General features: G+C 42.9%; 1 protein-coding gene across 3 annotated transcripts in view; it reads right to left on the bottom strand.

Annotated features, from left to right (window-relative positions):
• Positions 1-20,491, bottom strand: part of LOC148039008 (Rab3 GTPase-activating protein non-catalytic subunit) — a 37,815-nt gene extending 17,324 nt beyond the window's left edge. The window contains exons 1-5 of one of the 3 annotated variants that reach the window (XM_087674876.1): positions 20,476-20,491; positions 19,801-20,282; positions 17,859-17,993; positions 17,559-17,756; positions 17,419-17,480 (exon numbers count right to left, since the gene is read on the bottom strand). In XM_087674876.1, coding sequence (XP_087531002.1) covers positions 17,419-17,480; positions 17,559-17,756; positions 17,859-17,993; positions 19,801-20,178 — 773 coding nt within the window. In that variant the 5' untranslated portion in view covers positions 20,179-20,282; positions 20,476-20,491. Of the gene's footprint in view, positions 1-17,418; positions 17,481-17,558; positions 17,757-17,858; positions 17,994-19,800; positions 20,417-20,475 lie in introns of those variants that run through there. The other 2 variants (XM_087674875.1, XM_087674874.1) reach the window with 2 other exon arrangements.
• Between the last annotated feature and the right edge of the window lie 258 nt (positions 20,492-20,749).

The following is a 20,749-nucleotide window of genomic DNA, read 5'->3' as shown; positions in this document are numbered from 1 at the left end:
TCCATAATTAAATATTAATTTTCAGTCTTTAAATACTGAAAATTAATCTAATAAATATTTCGATGCCTTGAAAAATAATCTGACTGGCCAATAATTAAATTGACTAGGCAACTTCCATTCTCGAGTATCTATGCCATCTTTGACTATGAGATTGGCGTTAGATACCATTAAACGTCACTTCTCTAGTGTCACCAAAACTGACACTTATGGCCAAATGAATGACCTAGGCCAACAAGTGGCACTAGATACCACCAAGTACCTGTGCAACATAACTTATAGCAACTTTTGCCTTTGACATCTCGTGATTTCCTTGGGTCCCAGGCTCGTAAATTTACTCTAACCCCAATTACAACTCACATGTGCAACATTTACTTAACCATGTGATTAAAAATTAATCCACATGTTAAGTAAGGTTTCAAAAATACATGTTCTCATGACAACAAAGCCACCACAAAAGAAATATCTGGCTGAGTGTGGATGAGCCACATAAGGGAGCCAACAAGACATCTTTCGCGAGTAGCATTTGAAAGGGGGTCTCCTATTGCCACAAGCTTGGACTCGAGATCCATGGGACAAGAAATAGCCCGATACGCGATCATATCAAACTTCGAAAGTAACTCGGAGATATACCTATACTGTGAGATAAAGATGCCTTGTGCCAACTAATAAATCTCCAGAATAAGGAAGAAGTGTAGGATCCCAAGATCCATCATCTCAAACTCCTATCTCAAAATGTCGCAAGTCCAAGCAACCTCCGTAGAAGCGCTTCCTGTGATGATAAGATCATCCACATATAAGATGATCAAAACACACCTGGCACCCTTAACCTTATAGTAAAGGTTAGGGTCATGAGCTAATCTCTAGAAGCCACTGTCATGAAAGAAGTGATCAATCCTTTGGTACCAAGCTCTCAAAGCTTGCTTCAAGCCATAGAGAGCCTTTTGCAATCAATAAACATAGTCCTTTCCCTGCACAAGAAAACCTGGAAGCTAAGAGACATAAATGTCATCGTCAAGGATGCCATTCAAGAACACAGAATTGACGTCCATCTGATAGACAAGCCAATGGTGATGAGCTGCCAAGCCTAGCCTTATGCTTGTCCAAGGAACCATCTACAAGATACTTAATCTTATAGACCCACTTCACACCAATCACCTTCCGCCGTCAAGGACGCAGAACCAACTCCCGAGTCTGATTTCGCTCAATAGAATCAAGCTCATCCTACATAGCCCATCTCCAAACATCCTGTGCAAGAACCTTGTCAACTAAAATAAGCTCACTGTCATGGAGAATTTAGGTCATAAAAGCATAGTTCACTTTGTGTGAACTATCTTGTTGGGCCTGTAAACAAGCTGATCTACATGGGCCTATATTAGTAGTAGGAAAATGGATAATAGTTGCATCCTCCACGAGCCGCCAATACCACTGAGGAATGGTGATAGGCTTCTCATGTTGTGAGAGAGACTATGAAGCCTCTGATACCTGCAAAGCACCTATCTGGAAAAGGAACTCTCCCTCACTAAGTGAAGGTACATCCGCCTCGTCTAAAGGAAGCTCCCCACCTGATGGTTTTGCATCCCCAGAAGGCTAGGGGAATGAAGAAGGGGTCGAGATACTCTCTGAAGGAGTAGAGGGACCTATAAACGATGGAAAGGAAGCTGAAGTAGAAGAACGAGGAGGTGGGGGTAAAGGGGGAGCCAATGACAGAGGAGGGATACGGAGAGGTAACCTGGGGGGAAGAAGAGGTATAGAGGGCAAGGGAGGGGCAGCTGATGACGAAGAATCACTTCTACTAGAACCATCAATCAGATCCTCGAAGGCCGCAACCTTGTCAAAGGTCACATTCCTACTCACCTCAATCTTCCATGTCGTAGGATCATAGAGCTAATATCCCTTCGTGGTAATGATGTACCCCACGAAGAGGAGCTTTCTCAACTTAGAGTCAAGCTTGTTCTTCCTCTTTTTCTTGTCCACATGGACAAAGGCATCGCACCCAAAGATGTGAAAGTGAGACACGGAAGGCTTTTGTCCAAAGAAAGCCTCATATGGAGTCATGTCCTGCAAAGCTGAGATAGGAGAACAGTTGCGGATGTGAATGGCAATCGCCACCACCTCACCCCAAAGGGAATGAGGTAATCCTCGATGCCTGGCATTGATCGGGCCATCTCTAGCATGGTCCAATTCATACGCTCCACCACACCATTCTCAAATGGGTATACTCCACCCAAATGACGTGATCCCTACAAAACTCATAAAAGACGTAAGAAATAAACTCTCCACCATGATCAGCTCGAGCACCACGAACTTTGAAGGTCATCTGCTTCTCAACAAACACCTTCCACTCACAGAAACCAAGTACACCTCGCTCTTATACTCCAAGGAGTATAGCCACACATAACACTGAAGTCGTCAACAATCAACATCAAGTACTTGGCCTTCCCAAGGGATGCCATGTCCATAGGTCTACAAAGATCAATATGAACCAACTCAAGCGATGTAGAAGCCCTCCAAGGCAACTTGTGGATGTGGTTGCCGATGTTGCTTGCCCCTCAAGTAACTAGGACAAAGGTTGTGAACAGGAGGGAAATCTAGAAGTCCCTTCACCATCTTCCTCCGGGAAGCCGTCAGATCGCAACCATGTTCAAATGACCATACTGAGCATGCCAAAGTAGCCCAAGCTCATGGGAAGACCTCGCGGCTAGGGCTGTGAGTGTATAAAGCCCACCCTCCTACGTGCATGTCCAAAGAGTTCCACTTGTAGACTCATCCTCCATTGTAACTGCATCTCTGGTGAATACCACACGTGTACCTAGCTGGGTAAGACCATAGACAAACAAAAGGTTAAAGGCCAACTCAAGTATAGGAAGGCTGCCTATTTGGTTATATGGGAATGGTCCCCACTCCATGAACTGGAACCGTAGAGTTGTCACCAATGGTGATGATGCCCCCTCTGGAACTCAAGTCTTGAAGCCAATCCCGTCCAAAGGTCATGTGAGAAGAAGCTCAACTATCCATGAGTCACGGCTTCTCCTGAGTGGAAGAAGCAAGAGTTGTATCCAGCTTGGCAAAGACATGCACAAAGACAAACTCTGTCGTGTCGGGTGCAACCTTTGAATCCTCCGAGTCCTTCTCCTTTGGCTTCAAATGGGGATACTTCTATCAACACTTCTCCTCAAGATAAGTACCCTTCCCATAGTGTATGCACTTAGGCTTCTTCTCCTTCTTCTCTTCCTTCTTGTCCTCTTGCTTCTTGTCCTTGGCTTTCTCCTCCTTTCCCGCCACTAGGATGTTGAGAAACTTCTTTAGTTTACATACTTTATTTAGGGTTTCGCATTGACAATCCCAAAAATGGCCGGTGTCCACATTTTGGCCACTTTTTCAATGGGCGCCCACACAATGGTGCACCACCCTAGACACCTTATGTCTATAAATAGGCAATCACTTCATTCATTCATAACACTTCTACCACCCCACCACTCTTCAATCAATCTTCGCCCCTCTTCATCATCAAACACCCATCCCTTCTCTCACCAGCCCCTTCCACTACCCTCGCATCCCTTCACGAGGACATTGTGGTTCATGGCTCGTCCCGCCTTCACCCTTCCACTTCTGCTTCAGGCACCTTGTTCCATCATCAGGCCTTGCGTTCGGAGCATCTTCCACCTGGCGTCATCACCATCTGCTTGGCATCAGCACCCTTCTCCTTTAAGCTCCACCTTCACCACTGTTTTTCAAGTTGAAGGCCTTCTCCTTGCATGGCATCATCATCTCCAGTTTGGTGTCAGTATCCTAGTCTCTAGCGACAATCTCTATCATCGAGTGTCAATGATTTCATCACTCCTCTATCACAGGGGCTACTAGGACCTGCGTTTTTGTAGCCTGGCTTCTCCATCACCTAGTGTCATTCGTCTGTCATAAAGGCTGCTAAGACCTACGTTTTTGTAGCTTGGCTCCTCCTCCATCACTTGGCATCACTCGTTTGTCGCTGAGGCTGCAGGGACCTACGATTTTGCAGCTTGGCTCATCCTCTATCATCTAGCGTCATCATTATCCACTTGGCATCAACATTTGGGCTGCTCTCTCTATGTTTGACTACTTCGACACTCTGGGATTTGTGTTTTGCTGCCCAAGTCACTCCTCGGCATTATAGGACTGTGGTTCGCTCCCTTGCCAACTGGTGATCATCTTCCACATCTCCATCAGAGAATTGCGGTCCGCTCCCTTGAGAGCCATCCTTCACCTTCCAGTGATTACTTCAATAGCCCACAACCCGAAGGACTGCGTTTCGCTCCCTTCACTATGCAGATTTCCCACAAATGCTGTCGTCTGATTCAGACAGGACTGTGTAGTTAACTTCTGAGCTTCACCTCCACTGTATCAACTTTTCTTCTCATAGCATGATTCAATGCATCACCACTGTGTTCTTGTGTTTCTAAGTTTCTCTTCTCTCTTAGTGTTTGTTAGCCTGCTCTTATTCAATCTCAGTCTGTCATCTCCTGGTTATGAGCTCCTGTCAGAGTCTGACAGGAGACAGAGGAGCTCTGTCAGTATGTTTTTATGGCTGCTTTAGCCAGCATGCAGCCTTGGGCATTTTACAGCCCAATCTGGGCTGTTTCTGGGCTGACTGCCCATTATTTTGGGCAGTCGGCCAGATCTGGCCATAGTCGGACCAGATCTGGCTGGTCGGCCAGATCTGGCCAGGTCGGCCAGTTTGGCTAGTCGGCCAGTTTGCTGGCTGGGGGCTATTTATAGCAGCCCCCCCAGTCAGTCCAGCATTCACTCTCTGCAGGTACAGCACTGCTCGCTCCGTCTCCGTCTCCGGCATTGGTGCTGCCTCTGCTTCCAGTCTGTCCTGGTTCCCTCACTGACGCTCCGGGCTGCGTGCAGGGACTGTTCTGTCCATTCCAGTGTATTCAGCATTCATCTCAGTCAATGCAGACTTTCTTCCTTCATTCTCTGCTTCCTCTCTTCTCTCCTCTGTGTTCGTGTTCTTCTTTCGCTGCGCACTCTCACATGGTATCATCGCCTGATTGAGAGCACGGAGGACGACCTTCAGGAGAGAAATACCTTACTGCTGCTGCCAACAGATCCACAACAGCCAGGCGATTGCTTCAGGCAGCTGCCAACAGGTCCATCCCAGCCAGGCGACTGCATCAGGAGGCTGTACAGCCTGCGTTTGCTGTACACAGGGGCTGCCACGTCATCCAGTGACGCAGCAACCCTGCGTTTGCTGCCAGGCAACCTCTTCTGCTGCAGGGCGACCTCCCTACAGGCTGCGTTTTGCTGCTCTGCCGGTCGCTTCCAACCCAGGCTGCTCCTTTCCTGCTGGCGACCTCTGTCCGGGCTGTTTCCTGGTGCTGGTGCTGTCTCTTGGAGCAGCAAGAAGCAGCCTACTATGGCACTTTCTTCTACAGAGGCTGAGTATCGGGCCCTATGTTCGACCGCTATGGAGGCAGTTTGGCTCCGTCGCTTACTTGCGGAGATTGGCTTTTCCCAGACCGGACCTACGGAGCTGCGCGTGGATAACCAGAGTGCTCTTGCTCTCGCCAAGAACCCGGTGTTTCATGCTCGTACGAAGCACATTGAGGTTCAGTATCACTATGTTCGAGAGCGGATCGTGGATTCGGAGCTGGTCGTGGATACTTGACGTGATGAGACTGGATTAGAAAACATCAAGCCTAGGAGATGGTAGTTGCATTAACAAGATCATAGCCACATCCTCAAAGGATATCTTCCGTCCAAGAGAGGTAAGCTCACCTCTCATGTCCTCCATCTTCGTGATGTGCTTCTTCATAGAAGAAGAGTCATTAAGACTAAGCATCCGCAACTTCTTCTCAAGGAAAATCTTGTGTTCCAAGGTCTTGTGCTGACACAAAGATGAAAGCTTGCGCCACACCTCTACCGCAATCTTCAACCTACAAACATGAACTAGGATTAGTTGGATCCTCTTGAGGGCGAGGAATAGACTCGAAAACAAGCTCCCAAAGATTAAAAGTGTCGAGAATGAACTCCATCTTGCAAGACCACAATGAGTAGTTGGCACCATTGAGTTTATCTTCTTTGGGTAAAGAGGGAAGAACAAAAACTTGAATAGAGAGAATCAAAGAAGGCATCTTCACATCCGATGGAGCCTTCATTTCAAATGGGGCCAGTTGTGAAAGATGAGTAGAAGAGGGACAGATTCTAGGAGACTCCACCCGTCAAAACTCCCTATAATCACATCTACAATCACCCAAAAATGTTGTGTTTTGATGGAAATAGTGGAAATATTAGAAGGTAATCAGCTTTAGGAGATGTAGATGGGCTATCTGCACAAGAAAAGAATATCGCCTGCAAGCCAAAGAGGTGCCGCCGCTTCCAAAAGAGGAAAATCGGCTGCAAATGCTAACATGGCAGCAATAAATGCTGCCGCTTGGGTGATAAAAGCTGCCACCTGCACCAACTAGCTGACAATTCAGCACTAGGGAAGGTCGCCTCCACCAAAAACCTCTAGAAATGGCTGTGTTTGATGACTAGGTATGCTCCTCGGCAAAGAAATCTGCACTTTGTACCTCACTTAGGCGATGATGCCATGTGAGAGTGCGCAATGGAAGAAGGAAGATGAATACAAAGAGAGAAAGCAAAAAATGAACGAAGAAATATTGCACTGACTGGAAGGAACACGAACACAAAGAGAGAAAGCAAAAAATGAAGGAAGAAATATTGCACTGACTGAAGAAATATTACAATGATGTGGACTGATCAGTCCCCCGCATGCAGCCCATGGCATTGGTGTGAGGGCACCAAATCAAGCTGAGATGATGGCAGCACCAATGTCAGAGAGTGTGCTGAATCTGCAAAAGAAAAAGTGATCAGTCAAGTGTATATGGCTACAAATAGCCAAATACCTCTAACACTGGTCAACTGCTAAAAAGGCCTCTAAATCTGGCCAACTTGCTAAAATAGGTGATATGACTGTATTTATTGCAGTTTGACTGCACATAAAAAATGGAAAAATAATGACAAAACATCCCAAGTAGTCATGGAGCAGGTAGGCACTGTCAGGGGGTGGAATCCAACTGACAAACAAAGAAAATGCATAAGAAATGTGCCTATAATGGAGGAAATGCATAGAAATACACATTTAACTGTTAGACAGTCAATGTCTCCTATGAAACTCTGACAAGAGCTTACAACCAAGAGATGACAGACTAACGTGACTAAAGGGCAAGCTAACAGCATCATCATAGCACCTAATCAACTTACATTTTCATCAGCTAGAGCCACGTGACAGGCCACTGCCATCTCTCCCACTATGAGACTGCTGCAATACTTGCATTTTTGCTATCCAACAGGCCATCTACATCAACAAACACCTCTTCTATTGTTAGCTAACAATTCTCTACCTTGGGTGATCAATTTTCAACCTTCCTTTGGTGGTACGCTATTGCGTTTACCAGATTTCAGTCTCCGACTACTATGTTTTGGTGACCAGCCAGCTACCCTTCATTATTTAGCACTCTCTCATCTCTAAATGGTGGTTATTGCACTTGGGATCCGTCTCCAGTGAGACATCGCTCTCCCACACTGCATTGCTCTACCCTCGGGCATTCTCTACAATCTTACATTCATTTACAGCATTCATTCAATTTAGAGTTCTCTCTGTTTTTGTCTCTATGTTTGAGTTTTAAATTTACCTTTTGCATTTAGGGCTTGAGTTTTACTTGTCGCTATCTAAGTCTTTGTGTTTTAGCCTTGGTCGTGCATGTTGTGTTTCCTCAATGCAAACCCTAGCATATCTTCACATGGTATCAAAGCTGATGCTCTTCTAAAGAGCATCCAGCACTGATTGTGGAGGTTAGTTTTGTGGGAGACTCACACACGACTCGATTCTAACTCATAATGTCTCACGCGCCTTTTTCTAGAGATCCTATGACACCCTATCAAGGTTCTCCATCATTGGAGGCTTTGAGAAGGCATTATGTTCTTGAGGAGGATACAGACACGCCTTCACTTTTACCATCTTCTTCTTCTCGTTTTGGTCATCTTATAAATGAAGAGTTTGAAGAGTAAATGTGTATCACGTACAATTCGGTTTACACACCTCCAACGAGTGCTACTATTCCATTTGGACCGATTGGTGAGACTAGTCATCTCCCTAATCTTAGAGGGACCACGACATTCAGCACGCCGGGCAATTTATCTTCTTCATCACAGCCAGGCCTTGTGTCAAGTTCCTATAACCCTTTTGAGTCGTATGAGCAAAAATCCTTTTCTATTTCTCCTTTGTTTCCCTCCCATCCCACCACTACCTTCTCCACATTCTAATCTCCTCACATCTTTATTCCAAGATCTTAGATTATGTAAACGCCCCGAACAACGTAGTATGCTTAACAATTATGATATTCGCTTGTTTTCGAGATTTAATATAAAAGAGAATGAACACTTAAAGCTGAAAATGAAAATTACTCACAAAATTACAGCCATGAAAATATAAAAGTAATGGAGACAAGATTGAGGGGTTGAAGATGGGCAACCCCCTCCCCGAAGGAATGTATTTCTGCTCAACCCAAGTCCCTTAGGGAAGAGCTCAGTTACAATCAACCTAAGAGTGAGGAGAAGTAATTCTCACTCTCACAAGATCATACAAAGATGTACAAACACACATGCATTATCTATTATGCAATGATAAGAACTAATTTCTTTACAATATGAGAGAAGAAAGAGGGGAAATCAGCCTTTCTCCATCGTTGAATAGTAGTACATGGATAGGGCTTGCTTCTTGTTGCTAAAATGAAAGAAAGAGCTTGAGAAGGAGGTGCTGTAATGAATTTACAGGCTTGCTGTCCTGTAAAACAGCAGTGATAGAAGAGGGAATATGGAGGAATTTGATAATGGAGAAGTGGGGAATGATGATGGGGATGGATGGGGCTAGTTTCTGGCTATCTGGGGGTGTTGTACATGAGTTTACAACAAAGAAAAATGATGCTGAATGAAGAAAAACGAGCTCTTATTTATAGGAGAGGGAAGAGCTAGTACAAAAGGAGAAAGTGGAGTAGCACAAGACAAGTGTCCAGCCACATGTCACGAGATGTGACAAGTGGTGGGACACTTGGAAACTTGTGTGACAAGTGTCTTGACACTTGTCTTTTCTCTATGGCCTTCCTTTTTGGGCTGAATACTGTCAAGAATAGAAACAATCAAATTTAGTAAGCACAGTCAGAGTACAAAACTTACTATTTTTAGAATGGCATCCCTACTTTTTAGGACTAGCATTTTTAGGCTAATTCGAGGCTCCTAAAATTTAGGGACCTCCTAAAATTTGGGGATCCCCCCAATATGGGTGTCATATGAAAGCTTTTTCCGTGTACATTGCAAAAACGGTATCAGAATCTTCATGTGACTTTCCTATGCAAAGAAATGTGCATTTCAAGCTTTCAGCCCACACATGCACATTATACAAGCATTTCATGATCATGCCATCTTGTTGATTGTAACTGTCTGTTCTGGTGGATCTAGCTCACACTTCAAGGCATCAATCTTTTCTGTGTGCGAGTCTAACCCTGATATGCGTGAGTTCTGGTCACAGGCGCCCAATCGGGCCATATAGGTGGAAGTGTGAACTATCTTTTCTCTAACCCACCGCGTGGATCCACCATAACCTGTGACCACTCATCAGTGGCCAGCTCCAATGCACTTTTCTTTATATCTAATTAGTGCAAAGGAAATAAATTTAATAAATCATTATATAGACAAATTAATGAAAAAGGATACAAATTCTGTTTCTATAGAGTTGTGACAGATTACACTCCACTTCTAAGCTGCCCGCCATTCAACCGCATCCTTTTGTGCAGGTTTCTCATGCTAGCGTGCAAATTTCAGCCATCAACCACCTACCATCTACTGTCCAACCATCCCGGACTACAACCCATCGCTAGGTCTCCATCTACTACATCATCATAGCACCTACTCAGCCTGCGTTTTCAGCATCTAGAGCCACGCAACAAGCTACTGCCATCTCTCCCATTGGGTGACTACTGCAGTACCTGCGTTTTTGCTGTCCAACAGGCCATCTACATCAGCAAACACCTCTTCTGTTGTCACTTGACAATTCTCTACCTCGGGTGATTAGTTTTCAGCATTCCTCTCGTGGTACACTGCAGCGTTTACTAGATTTCAACCTCCGACTGCTATGTTTTGGTAACCAACCTACTACCCTTCATTACTTAGCACTCTCTTATCTCCAATTGGTGGTTACTGCACTTGGGATCCGTCTCCAGTGGGCGTCACTCTCTAAAACTGCATTGCTCTACCCTTGGGCATTCTGTACTCTCTTACATTCATTTACAGCATTCATTCACTTTAGAGTTTCTTCTCTTTGAGTTTGAATTTTGAGTTTTTGCATTTTGCATTTTGCTTTTTGCATTTTGCGTTTAGGATTTGAGTTTTACTTGTCTCTATTTGAGTCTTTGTGTTTCAGTCTTGATCGTACATGCTGTGTTTCCTCAGTGCAAACCCTAGCATATCTCACACGGCTCATGTTGTGTCTTGTGCCTAAGTCAAATCCTAAGGGGGTAATTCATTAGTATCAAATGTCCAACTACTATCTAGCACAAGACAAGATGACATACACAAAACCATTGTTCGCTCATGGGAATATGATGGCCCGTGCCTAACAAGTTCACCTTTATCTCAAATAGGATGGATGGGACACTACTAGCGTGAGAGGTGTATCAATGCACAATAATACTCAATCACAAAATAAGAGACAATGTATCAACGATTGAAAGAAAGTACAACACTCCAAGCCATCACAATGAATAATGACACACTTATGTGCTAATAAAACCTGACCCTAAATGCTAAACCATTGCATGAAACCCCAACTCTAGTATCACTTAGGGTCTAGGACATTGGAGGCAACAACTATGCTTAATGACAATTTAAATGCCTAGGAAGCCCATATCATGAATTAAAGAGAATCAATGCATAGCCTATGAGATGATCTACAAAGTGCCCTCTATGAAATGGGCAAACCAATGATGCAATAGATGAGAATATATGTGGGGATACCAAGCCCGTGGAGCTTGCTATAAACCATACAAGGCCTTTTTAAGATGATAAACTTTGTGCTCGGAGCTTTTGATTTCAAATCTTGGAGGGTGTGAAATGTGTCTCTTTTCAATGAGATACCCATAGAGAAACGCCATCTTAATGTCTAGATGATGCACCTCCCAATGACAGTAGGTAGCAAGGGCAATAATACTCTTGATGGTAGTGATGCAAGAGGTAGGGGCAAAGGTCTCCACAAAGTCGATTCCTTGCTACTATGGGAATAGCCCTTAGCAACTAGGTGGGCTTTGTACCTACCAATAGAAACATATGATTTTCTTTTAATTTTAAAAACCCATTTAGTACCTATTTCCCATTTGCCGAGAGGCAAGTCACATAGGATCCAAGTGTCATTTTGATGGACAAAGTCAAGTTCTACCTTCATTGCATCTATCCAATGATCATCTAAAAAAGCATCTTTATAGCATAACAATTCTTCATTTCATACTGCAGCTACCCATGCACATGCAAGAAGATTACCTCGTTCCTTTTGAGCAGAGGCTTATGTGCAAGCAACTGAAGGAAGAGGTTGCTTGCTGTCCCAAAGAGTGTCTAGTAGCCAAAAAGGGACCCTCTTAGGCTGCTGAATTTCAGCACTAGTATGCCCCAAATGATCATCAATAGTAGGCTCCTCATGGGACAAGATATTGGGCTGCTATTGTGGTTGTAAATCAAGCTGATTCAGCCACTGTAGTGAACCTATATGTGGTGGAAATGAAGGCTGGGTAGAAGGATCAGCCATGGAACAAGTATTGAAGAGCAAGAATAGATTGTTAAAGATATTTGAAGCATGAATAATAGGCTGTTTTTGATATTCTAGCAAAGGACAACAAGCATTTTCAACAAAGCTAACATCTCAATTGACAATAATCTTGCCGATAGAAGGTTGATAAAGTCAATAGCCTTTGCTTTCAGCACTATATCCAATAAATATGTGCCATTGTAAGCATGGTATGTGAGCTTGTATGTGGTGGAAATGAAGGCTGAGTAGAAAGATCAGCCACACGAAACAATTATTGAAGAGCTATAATAGATTCTCAAAGATATTTGAAGCTGAATAATAGGCTGTTTTTGATAGTCTAGCAAAGGATGACAAGCATTTTCAACAAAGCTAACATCTCGACTGACAATAATCTTGCCAATAGAAGGTTGATAAAGTCAGTAGCCTTTGCTTTCAGTGCACTATATCTAATAAATATGTGCCATTCTCAGCATGGCATGGTTATTTAATAGATCATCCTCTCATGTAGTCCCTTTGAAGTTTTATGGTCGTTTCCTTGTGATCGAGGGCAATCCACCCCTCAAGATCTTTAAATCTAATGTAAATATAATATTGACAGTGAAATTCAATCAATGTATTTCTAATCCTAATGTTATAAGATATGTGTGTTTCATTGAAAAAGTTACCTCATCATATGATTTTTACAATGTAATTCTAATCCATTTTATTTCCAGCGCTCACACTAATTTTGGATCCGCTATTATATGAATTCACTAATGTCTTTTTGTCAGCATACCTAGTTAATATTCTGAAAATTAATTTAATTGGGCTGAAAATTGTTGAACTATGCAATTAGAAGGTTGCCACTTAGCAAAACTTGCAAGGACAAGATGCTAGGCAATTGAGCGCATTTGCATACATTACAAAGATCTCAATAAGATGAGCATAAAAAATAGGCACCTATCACCTCAAATGGACAATCTTATTGATCGACATTATGGTGCAAAGTACTTCATCAAGATCCATCTTAGATCAAGCTATCATCAAATAAATATAGCTCCTAATGACGTCCTAAAAACCACGTTTTGAATGCGGTATGGACATTGTCAATTCTTGGTCCTGCCTTTTGAGGTTAACAATGTTCCCATGCCTTTCTAGTAAACAATAAACAATCTATTTCATCCATACCTGAAAGTGGATAGTTATCTTTCTCAATGGCATACTCATTCATAGTAAGTCGTCGGCAAAATGAGCATATCATCTTACGTCTCTTAAGATGAGAGTAGTTTTGACCTAAGCACAAGCTCTTTCACACAAAGCTTTTGTATCTCAAACATTTGATCCCGAAAAGGTACAAGTAGTTTTTCATTAGCCTATTCTGCAAACCATTAGACAAGTAAAGTCTTTTCTAAATTTCACTAGGTTCTTTTAGAAGCTCATCAAGGGCTATGCTAGGATTGTTAAACCCTTGATCCTTTGCTCAAGAAATCCATAGCAAGAAAAAGCATACGAGTTTGCTCGTTGTTTGGACTAGTGAGCTCAATCAATATTTCAAACGTTGAATCCCATGCAAGTGGAAACAACGTTTTTGGAGGCTAAGAGGGGGGGGGAAGAGAGAGAGAGAGAGAGAGAGAGAGAGACGTTTAACAATGCACCGGCTAGGGAGAGGCTGTGTGATCACGTAACCTGCCGTTGGCTCTAGGTGACATCAATTTTGGGAGATCTTGGCAGTCTCTGACAACTTCCATGGCTATCTAAACAAGGTAGCAGTTGATTTTCTCCAAACTCTCGCAACAAAAATCGGAATTTTCTCCCTCCTTAGCATTCCCTCTCATCCTCCAACCTATGCAATTCTTCTTCAACAATTTCCAACAAGAATAACCATTGGAGATGGAGATATTGATTAAACTCTATTGCAAACCCTAATTTAGGGCTGATATTAGGGTTTGACAGCCACCTTGGGAGGTGTGTACAGAATTAAGGCCTAGAGACTTAAATTTCAATCACTACAATGGGAGCAATTTCATGAGATTCAAGTGGTCATTCAATCAATAGACATTTGGAGCTAAATTTGTCACCCATAGAGCACAATTGAAAACTAATCCCCAAGCAAACCAAGGGGCAAGTTGGTTTGAAGGCTTGTTGCTCATTCTTAACAACAAGAGGCAATTGGAGAGCGAAGGAGATTCAAGGAATCTCAATGTATTCCAATCACATTGCAATACAAGTTCGAGGGGTGCCAATTTTGGGGCCAACCAGCTATCCATTGTCCAAGATTAAGTGGTAAATTGTGTGTTTCAGTTTTATGTAAGTACTAACCGTAATTGTTGATTAATCAAAGTCATTACCACCCTCTCTCAGGAAGGCTAGTTTCAATTTGTGACAGCCCAAGGAGTCCAAATTTGTACAGAGATCAACCTACATCTTAATGTACTTCACATGAAGCAATATAAGCTAAAGGAATACCACAAGGGGCACCAATTTTGGGGCCAATCAAGTGTCAATAGTCCAAGATTTAAGTGATTTAAGTGTTTATTTCAGATTTTGCATTTAACATATGTGCTGTAATTACTGTTAAATAACACCCCATTTGAGAAGGCTAGTTTCACTCCTCCCCCCTTCGACATTGACATGATGGGGAGAGAAGTGATACTTGCTTCTACTTCTATCATTTGCTAGTGAGAGAAGAAGGTCTCATTCTATTATTGCTGATAGGATCTTGGTGATTGTATTGATATCGTCATAGAACCACATCATTATCTATTTGTGCCTTGATAATCATGCTTGTAAACACGTGCTTAGGCAAGTGAACAATTTCCCTATAACGGCATTGCTCAAGTGGAATCACCATTGTACATAGCATTTTGTTTGAGCGTGACACTTTGCATCATCCATGCATAGACATTTTGCTAATGTAAAACAAGGCACTTTGGATAGCACACGTCCATTCAAATATAAAGACTCATTGCACTTTGTTAGAATGTTTTCCTTTTACCCCGTCAAAGGAGTGATCAACTTGGATCCACCATAACCGCAGCATGTGCCACATCATTATGATCTTCTACTATGCGATTACGCCTGCAGCATTACTTCATCGTTCCTTCTTCTACAATTTCCCCCCCATCCTTGCCTTGCAACATCTACAGGATGTACAAATCCTAAGTCTAATGCTCATTTGTAGCCATCAAAAGAAAAAAAAAAGAAATAAGTAAGACCCATTACATTTGGCCATTTGGAAGAAGATATCAGTAACTCTTGGGCAATCCATAGAGGCAACCTTGCTCCAATGCCTTGGTTTCTTTGGGGTGGAACCTTTCAAGTATAATCAAGGCAAAGAAATGACTTACTCATCGCCTCATGCACTATTCTTTCAGAGCATAAGAGGGCGGTGTTGAGCCTCTAATATTAGGGTCTACACTAATAATAACAATGCGTCAATCACTAATTACTTCTCCTTAAAACAGCCCCAAAAAGCATTTAATACTAAATCACCAAAAATAAATGGGTTTATTTTTTTGCAATACAACAGATGCACAAAATCCTCTATAAATAGAGTCAATTGTCTCTACATCCTTCATCCCTGATCATTACCGCTCTTGGCCTTCAGCCATCAGCCCTATACCCTCACATTACTAACCACACCCCAACAGAAGCTGCTGCTGGTCCATCTCAACCTATTCCCTGTCTGAACGACATCGCCATCGGTGGAGGATCTTCACATGTGGCTGCTGCCACATCAGTCTTCTGCTGTCCACAAGCTGTCCCAGCTGCAACAAGTTGATCCTGAGCCTGCCACAACCTAGCAATAGCTGCTAAAGTCCAGTGACATCAGATTTGTTGCAGTCCATCTGATTGTAGGCACATCCACTGGTGGTGACTGCTGCCTTTTGCTGATTAGAGACCATCTACAATTGTCCATACTTTCCAACCTGCATTTTCTGCAGATAAGAGGCTACCCTACTGCCACCCAGCCTCCTATCACAGTCTGGAGTGCTAACATCAACCTGCATTTACTGCTGCCAATGCCTGACATCTTCATCCAACACTATCAGAGCCAATGGTGGACTGATGTTGCATTTCAGGGTCTGCCAGGGATCAAGTATGGCAGACTCCAACACCACTCTCAGACACCTCTACACCAATCCTAGAGACACGAAGGTTCAAGGTCCCCTGATTGTATCATTCATATTCTCAGATTCCTTTACTCTCTTTCAGCATTCTAAAGATCTTGTTCTACATGTTATCATACACTCTCTGTTTTCTATGTTTGCCATACCATTTCTTTACAACCTGCTGTCCTTGGCATCCTGCAGTCACCTCAACCATTGAAGGCCCATCTGCAACTGTCGCCATCATCTTGACTGCTGTGTTTTCTCAGCAGCCTACAGCCTGCCCACCTGCGACCGCATTCAGCTGCTGAATCTTGTCCCTTTCTGCCTCCTCTGCTGGTCATCATCCATGCTGGTGGCATTGCTGTCCGAACTGCTCCTCATTAATGCATTCACTGTGTTTTGCTGCTAGTCATCATCCCTGTGCTCATCAGAAACTGCTGTGTTTTGGCTCTCCTCTTCATTTGCATCTTGTTTGAACTCATTGTGTAAGTCGTATTTGTACACCATTTTTTCTCTGCGAACCCTAGCATGTCCTCACAGCCCATAGGCCATGCATATTGATATGGGTACACATACTAGGCAGAGAAACTGTGTTGCATTTACTGTTCCCTAACTTGATAGAAAATAATTCCTCACAAGGCTGAATCTAAATCTGCTACTTCTTCAGCTCAGCTTCACTACTGTACCAAGGCTCCATTTGCAAGATGACGTCAGAAGAACCGCACCAAGGCTCCATTTGAGAAGTGCATTTTGATGAGCTACAAAATGCCTTAAGGGACTAGGACCTTGGTATCAAGCTTGATGTGTGATGACATTGTGATGATGTCCTAGGGTTCCTTGCTTCCTAAAGGAAGGTGACTACTTTTATGAGGTGCTCCTAAGTGCTTGGTGAAATGTACACCTAGAAGTGCATGCACCTATTGCATTTGGTGACTTAATCCTAAGATGGGGTAATCACAAGGAGTCCAAGGTCACAAGTGCAACTAGGGACTCTGAAATGCAATAGCATATGCTATGTGTGCCAACAACATGCAACAACTCAGCAATTACAATTGAGATAGATGATGAAACTGGTTGCTGTTGTTCACAGATCCAACTATACTTCAAAACAAATTCAACTTGCTTGCACAAAAGTGTAGTACAACAGTCACAACTTGCTCCATGTCTGTGAGCAAAACAACAGAAAACATTCTCCAGACAGCATTCTGAAGATGGAGAAGACAAGATTGTTGCAAGTAGCACAGACCTCAAAAGTGTTGGGCAATGAGATACAATATTCCACTGCGCCAACATCAGAATGTCATGCGATCCATTGTACAAGTCATAGAAGGAACACTACTTCTGTAGAGACATTTCTCCTGGTCTAGTGTGATAGGTGATTCATCTTTCATAACAGCATTTTCCGAAAGTTAAAAGACTCTGATGCACTAATCATTTCCAGATCCTTATTTTTCCTGTGTCCAATTGTAAGTCATATGATATTAGAGCAAATACCTGTGTGCTGCAAGTGCGCAGTCTGGCCCGACTGTGATGGCACAGAAGTACCTCTGTGTTGACTGCAAATAGTATGCAGTTAGTAAATGCTGCTTAGGCCAATAGAATGGATAACATTCTGGCATCTTAGGATTGATTACCTGATGCTCAAGTAAGGGGGGAGCCATAACACCTGTGATTACCCCATCAACACATGTGGCATTCCCTCCTATATTCCTGCTAATGTTCCAGACCTGATGTGCCAGCTTTGGTGAATGGAAACCTGCATCATCAACTGCAGCACTTTTTTCCTTCCTTGACCTTTCCTTTGCATCCTGCAAACACCTGTGCAGCAATGGCTATGCCCCATATCATCATGAGATGTGATCCCATAAATCCCACAACAAGGAACTGCATAATGGTGAAATCATTAGTGTAGATAGGCATAAGGAATAAGGAACCTGCAGTTCCAGAGTGTCAATTCGCACTATGGCTTTCGAATACACTACACAGAGATCCTCTACAACACTGTGACGTGATGGTCTGTTGTGGCTTGCCCGAACTCGAAGCTGTAGAACAGCTGTACTGTGAAATACCTGAATGCATGTTACAATGTCAAATAGTTGTGACCTGCTCAAACTCTAACTACTGTAGTGTGAAATACCTGAATGCATGTACTAGAATGTTAAACTGTCAAATTTTCTGACCATTCGTGTATTGACCATATTCATGAAACTAAACCCTTTTGACAGTAAGGCTTTACAACTTGAATGTAGATGATGTTCTAGTTAGTGCCGTATCATGACTATGAGGTCACAAGTTTGGTGGATCTGCGACAAATACATCAGACTCTATGATAAAAAGATGAGTGACCTTGCATATGCTGAGCATATTAAGGGAATAGAAGTGGACTTTCCGCTTGCTGTTCACCAGTGGAGTGGGAGCAGGCCATGCACCTAGGAGCTTGAAATCAATCCAAAGCCTTTGGACTTGCTACAATTTTCTAATTCATTCAAGTTTGGATACTTCTATCATTTCATCATGAAAAGCTAATAGGAGCATTTGCTTTTAGGGACTCCTTGCACATTGGTGTGAATCTAAAAGATGGTAAAGCGTTTGTGTATTGATTTGTATCAAGATGGATATCACTTTTGGTTTATTGCATATGATGAGGGGATTGAGTGCGAGTGATTTTTTGAATACTCTTGGAATACCTCAATACCTTAGAGAGACAACCTCGTTTGTATGCAGAGGTTTTGAAATTGCCAAAGGCAAAGGTAATCACTCTCCATTCATGAAAAACATTCTGATTGGAAGACTTTGTTGGAATCATTTGTCTCAATAGGAAAGTAGAGTGTGAAAAGCTCTTTCAATGAGCTTCTTATGTTGGAAATTTTCCAACTATGATGAAATAACCAATGAAGGAAACAATATTCTCTCATCTGTAGAACATCAATTGATCATATGACATATCTATAATGTTTTATTATGGGGTGGGCTATCATGTGCCCCCATAATATTTAAAACTCCAAATTGAAATGTCCTTGAAAACATGCCAAGAAGATTAATGATGATTGGGAAATAAATTTGGAGAAGATCATATTACTTGTATGCTTTGGGCAGGCTAGTTTCGTTTGTTAAACAGAATCTATCATGATTTTGTTAGTTTATCTAGTGTTTGCCCTTGCCACACACAAAGTTTAGATACATTTAAAAAACACATTAGTAAGAGGATGTAACTATAGATTTGGATAACTCATTTATGTGTTTGGTGTTAATAGACCAAATAACTTTAACTGATCTTCGATATCAATGATGAAACAAAGCTCTAATGCTTCTGTTTTTTAGGATGTTCACCAGTGGAGTGGGAGCAGGCCGTGCAGCTAGGAGCTTGAAATCAATCCAAAGCCTTTAGACTTGCTACAATTTTCTAATTCATTCAAGCTTGGGTACTTCCTATTTGTAAAAATTGCATTTGGAAGCAATTGGATAAAGGAAGTGTCCTCTGTCCTTTTTCGTCAGCAGATTTTCAGGTGATTCAGATCTTTGAAATTTTCAAGAGAGAACACTTAGGGAAAGAGTGTTTTGTATGCTTCAACCATGACTCCAGAGCTAGACAAAAGGCAAACTAGGGGCTGCAATAAATGTGTATCTCAATCCTAACAAGTATTTGGCATGTCAGTCTAACACAAGAAATTTTAAACAAATTCCCAAGATGATTCCCACACTGTGAATCACGACAAAATCATGAGCTTTTGGGAGGGAGCAGTCCCCCTTCCCCCAACCGCACCTAGCTAGGTATGGGGTGCCTCCCAAGTAGAAGCTTGTGATGTTGAAAAAGCAAGGGAAAGAGTCCACCTTTCCCACACGGAAAAATTTCAAAGACTTCTAGTGTTAATGCACCTGTCTCAAGAGCAAAGCTCCTCTGCTGGAGTAGAAGAGCACTGATCCGAGTGACGTGCCTACTGCGAGGGCCACTGCATTGCGGAAGACGAGCCATTGCAGGGCCTTGATTTGGTGGGGTCCGTCTTCGGTGTGGGGCAAGTGGATTGGGACAAGGGGAGGAGCGTCACTGTCCTGGCCCTCCCAACCCACGATCACTGCATTCCTTCCTTTGGCGAGAGCGATCAGGTTGTGCTGCGGGTGTGTGCACATGACCACCGATAGGGAGGGGTCGTGAATCCATCCTTCGGACCCTGCCCCCACGTCACCCAAATCGGAGACGATGAAGCCGCAGTGGCGAGTGGCTTGCGGCCTCTTCTTGTTGGAGCCCAAATTCATTCTTTCTCCCTCTCTTTCTTCCTGTCAGTTTGCATCAAAACTCAGAGAGAGAGAGAGAGATCATGGCCATCGTCTTCCTCGAACCATCTCCATTGATGAGCAAACTGTTCACAAGGGGGAATAACAAAGCGATTTTGAAGTCCTGAAGGTGACAATTACAGGTAAAGAACTAGTGAACCTACCAATAGGTAGAAACTCTTCTCTCTTCCCTCTGCCAATATTCATGTACGAGGAGGATTCACTCCACATTGCGAAAAGAGAATATAAATTAGTCAAATATTTTCCACCGCTACGTACAGTATGGGGTTAGCTGCTCAAGCCGAACGAGGCTCTCTTTGTCCATAGCCTCTAACCAATGCTGCTGCTCTTCAAAAACTTAAGACCCTAAATTTGATACGAACCCATGATACTTCAATTATGCTCTTTTGGAAACATAGCATGTTCTTGGCTTTCCTGAACATCCTAAGGGTCAAGATATGGATTGAATTACATAACAAACTCCTAGGTCCCTTCAGACCAAAAATACAATATATTAAGAGATTCCCTCTGTCAACATTTGCCCCCGTGAATC

This window comes from Lygodium microphyllum, chromosome 3 (genome assembly GCF_053477565.2).
Source record: "Lygodium microphyllum isolate KBCC chromosome 3, Lygodium_microphyllum_v1.1.10, whole genome shotgun sequence".
NCBI classification, from domain to species: domain Eukaryota; kingdom Viridiplantae; phylum Streptophyta; class Polypodiopsida; order Schizaeales; family Lygodiaceae; genus Lygodium; species Lygodium microphyllum.
The sequence above is the reverse complement of the archived record's forward strand: the minus strand, read 5'-3'. Positions and strand labels throughout refer to the sequence as shown.